General features: G+C 44.2%; 1 protein-coding gene across 1 annotated transcript in view; it reads right to left on the reverse strand.

Moving 5' to 3' along the window:
* The window catches only part of LOC101995389 (nuclear body protein SP140-like), a 67,847-nt gene that overhangs the window by 50,761 nt on the left and 12,963 nt on the right, over nt 1–4,123 (reverse strand). The window contains exon 2 of the mRNA XM_013351726.2: nt 221–365. Within this exon, the coding sequence (XP_013207180.2) occupies nt 221–364 (144 nt within the window). The 5' untranslated portion in view covers nt 365. The remainder of the gene's footprint in view (nt 1–220; nt 366–4,123) is intronic.

A 4,123-nucleotide genomic window follows, 5' to 3' on the forward strand; every position in this document is an offset into this window, starting at 1 on the left:
ACACACACACACACACACACACACACACACACACACACACACACACCACGAGCAGAGAGATGAGAACTTTGTTTTAAAAATAACTCCATCATTTTTTATTTTTTTTAGTCCAATCTTAAATTAAACTGCCAGTCATCCAGTTTGGTTCAAGACAGCAAAGTGTAACTTAATTTGGAGTTTTTTTTTTTTTCTGGGTCAGAATGTAAGAAACTTCACTTACGTCATACTGTTTATCGCTGATGACATTGTTGTCACGGAGGACCTCTAGAAAAGGAAATAAATCTTTTATTGCATCTGAAATGTCCAATTTAAGTACTCTGAAGAGCCGGAATATAGATTCTGTGTTCTCGTGTCCTGTGGACATCCTAGAAGAAAACACAATGGGGAAATGGTTATCAGGACTTGGACTACATGCTTGTGGAAATGAAAGACTATAAAGAACTAACAGACATTAGATAGGTGGTCTTGAGGTAACCCCAATAAATAAAATGAGTTAACTCCACTAAATTTCCACATTCTGGGTTCAAGTGAGAGAGAACCTGCCTTGTTATATAAAATGAAGAGAGATGGACGAAGACTCCCAGCATCAACGTCTGACTTCTACACACATGTGCACATTCATACATGTGCATCTGCACACATAAGCCCTCACACATGTGAATGTTTTACATACATGCATGTATACTGCACATCCACACACATACAAAAATAAAGTGAAACATAATGTTAATTATGATTCTAAAATTCCACTACTATGTGTTCTCTTACATGTGAAAAGGAATGTTCTCACCAGCTTATATGCAAATATTTCTAGTAGCATTATTGAGAGCAAAACTTAGGAACAGTTGAAATGTACTTTCGTTGGAAAGTTGAAAAATAAACCTGAACAAGCCATACAATGAAATACTATTCCTCAATAAAAGGAAAAAATGCTAATACATTCTGTGAGTGAATGGATCTCAAAAATATTTTTTCTTAATAAAGGAAGCCAAACACAGAAGGCCATATAATGGATAATTCCATATCTATAAAATGCCCAGAAATTCTCCATTGAGAAAGATGTATGTGTGGTTGCATGGACTAAGGAGACCAAAATTGGACTGTCCACAGCTGTGAGGGGTTCTTCTGGGCAGGGTAAGGCCTAAGTTCCAAACTTGGACTGTGATGCTGGTTGCATGGCTCTGTAAAAAGTCATTGGAATGTACATTTAAATAGTAAATCATATTGCAAGCAAATTATACTCAAAAAACTGTCAAAATGTGAAAATGGATATCCAAAAAGATGAGCAGATCGTTAAAGGTGACAGGCTGCATTTTCTCCCCTCTGGAGCATGGGAAAAGGCAGATATTGTGAATAACAAACACACATTGTATCATAGCTGGTTTGGGTTTTAAAATTTTGTTTGTTTTGTTTTTTGTCAACTTAACACAAGCTAATTATCTGAAAAGAGGAACCTCAGTTGAAAAAGAGAATGCCTCCTTCTGCACTGCCTGTAGGCAAGTGTGTGGGGCATGCTCTTGACTGGTGATTGATATGGGAAGGCCCAGTTTCCTGTGGGCGTTGTCAACCCTAGACAGCTGGTCCTCCGGTCTATAAGAAAGCAAACGGATCCAGCCAGTAAGCAGTGTGAATCCGTAGTTTTTGCTCAGATTCCTTCCTCCAGGATCCTGTCCTGACTTCCTTTGGTGATGGACTGTGATTTGAATGTGTAGCCAGAGGAACCATTTCCTCCCCAGGATGTTTTTGGTCATGGTGATTTATTACTACAATAGAAACCCTAACTAACTCTGTATGATTGGATGTTCCCACGGTCTGAACAGGAATGTCAGGAGGTGATAGACAACACTTAAGTTAAAAAGATATCTTGCTGATGTCAGGATGTCCATGAATTTAACTCTCAGCACAGAACAACCAAGCAGGAACTATCCCACCATCGCTCCCCCAGGAACTAGAGGAGGAGACTAAACCTTACCCATTGTCTGCAAAACTCACATCAGAAGGACAAGAGAAGCAGTCTCACTTTGACTGCATTGCCCCTTGCTCAGGCTGGAACAAGTTACCAAGATGGTGACCCTGGATCTAAAGTTTCTTTATAGTGGGGAAACAGAATCAAATGAGAGCATACAGCTCCCCAGAACTCTCAGGTGCCTTCAGGAGACTCCATCTGTTTTCCTCAATGAAGAACACTGATGACTCAGCAGCAGACCAAGGAGAAACAAAGAATGGAGCAGGGATAACATGCTGGGGGTGGAGCTGTGCCCCCACTACCAGTGACATCCTATGGGAGATCCCAGTCTTCTGCTGTGATCTGCAAAGCCAGGCTGTGCCTCCATCTGTCCCGGGACCACACTGACCAGGTCTTCCTAGCCAGCTCCAGAGACAGCTCACTCCTTAGGACAACATGCTGGCTCTGCCTCACAGCAAAGCATAACCTTGGCTCTATCCATTCAATCAGTCCAATAGCAAGGCACACCATCTGGTAAGAGCCTAACCTATGGCCTCACCTAGGGCAACAGTCAAACTGGCCATCTGCCTAACTCCAGAGCATAGTTTCTGACCTGGACAGACCAAGAATCCTAAACAGCGCTAGGTCCAGGCTCAGAAGAAGCCAGCCTATGTCACAGACACGATGTTTAACCAAACTGACACTTTGCTAACTTCAGAGGAAAGTTCTGGTGCTTGTGACTAAGGAGCGTCTTAGCCTTGTTTATAAAACGCAGGAACAGGAAACCAATGCAGAAATCCTTCCACAGATGTCAGACATTTCTTCTCATCCCAACAGGATGTTTCAAAGCAAGAATGCTTCAACATTTGCAAAAGGGTAAATGGGATGCATCACATTCATACAAGGCAAACATAAACCATGTCCCGCCAGCAGATGCCCAAAAGGTATTGGGCAAACTCAACATGCATTCATGATAGAAAGAAACCTCTCAAAATTCAGCCTAGAAGAACTGTACCTCAGTATAATAAGTATCATATATGGGGAAGCCATGATGTTATTTCCAAAAGCACAAAGCTTAGAGCGTTTACCCTTGTGGTCAGGAACAAGGGGAGGGACAAGGAAAGGACGTTCACTCTCGGCAGTCTCTCTCATACTGTGCCGAAAGGAAGAAAAGAAGGAAGAAAGGGGAGGAGGGAGGAAGGTAGAGTAAGTAAAACTGAAAGTAACACTACTTTATATAAAGAAAATCTTAAAGATTATACACACATATTAGTACTAATTAACAGATTCAGTAAAGTTATAGGGTACGAAAATCATCATTCATAATGATACACCCGGAAAAGAAATTAAAATAATTTTCCTTTAAAAAGAATAGAATGGAGTCGCCATGATTCTCCCACTCCAGACAGACCCAGGTTAAGATCTTTCCTGGCAGAGACTGGCCTTCAGATGAGCGGAGACCGGCGTGCAGACTGCAGAGTGGTAGGCCTTTTATTGGCGAGGTCCACTGGCTAACGGGGAGCCTGGTCCTGTCCCTGAAGACCCTCCTGAGTAAGGAGACTGTTCTTGGCCCGTGGCAGGACACAGGAAACTGAGCAGGGGCATTACCCAACACCCTTGATCCCCCCCCCCCCCCCCGTTAGTCTGCGAGGACTGGTCCCCTCTGCTGGGGCTGCTCCTCCTCTGCTGCTACCTCTCTCTCCCTGGCCCATCCCAGCTAGCACCCAGGGGCCTGCTTCAATCTCCCTCCCTTCCACAGGGCGGCGGGATCACCCAGTTTAGCCTGTTTGGGCCCTGGGTCGGGTGCTCAGGGCAGAGGGCAGTGGGAGTTTCTCTGTTTTGGTGGCTGGCCTGCAGAGTGGTAGGCCTTTTGTTGGCGAGATCCCTGGTGAACAGGGAGCCTGGTCCTGTTCCTGAAGACCCTCCTGAGTGGTGAGAGGCATCTTGGCCCACGGCAGGAACCCAGGAAACGGAGTGAGGGCATTTTGTAAGCTGGGCCCCTGGCCAGCAGGGAAACCTGAGCCTGTTTTAAAAGACCCATTAGATAGCATCGATAGGAGGAGATGGGCAGGCACCAAGGCAAGAATTCACCCAACAATCTGAAAAACAACATGAAAACACCAGAACCCAATGATCTTACAACAGAAGAATTTGAACACCCTAACACAGAAGAAGTGG

This window comes from Microtus ochrogaster, linkage group LG4 (genome assembly GCF_000317375.1).
Source record: "Microtus ochrogaster isolate Prairie Vole_2 linkage group LG4, MicOch1.0, whole genome shotgun sequence".
In the NCBI taxonomy this organism is placed as follows: Eukaryota; Metazoa; Chordata; class Mammalia; order Rodentia; family Cricetidae; genus Microtus; species Microtus ochrogaster.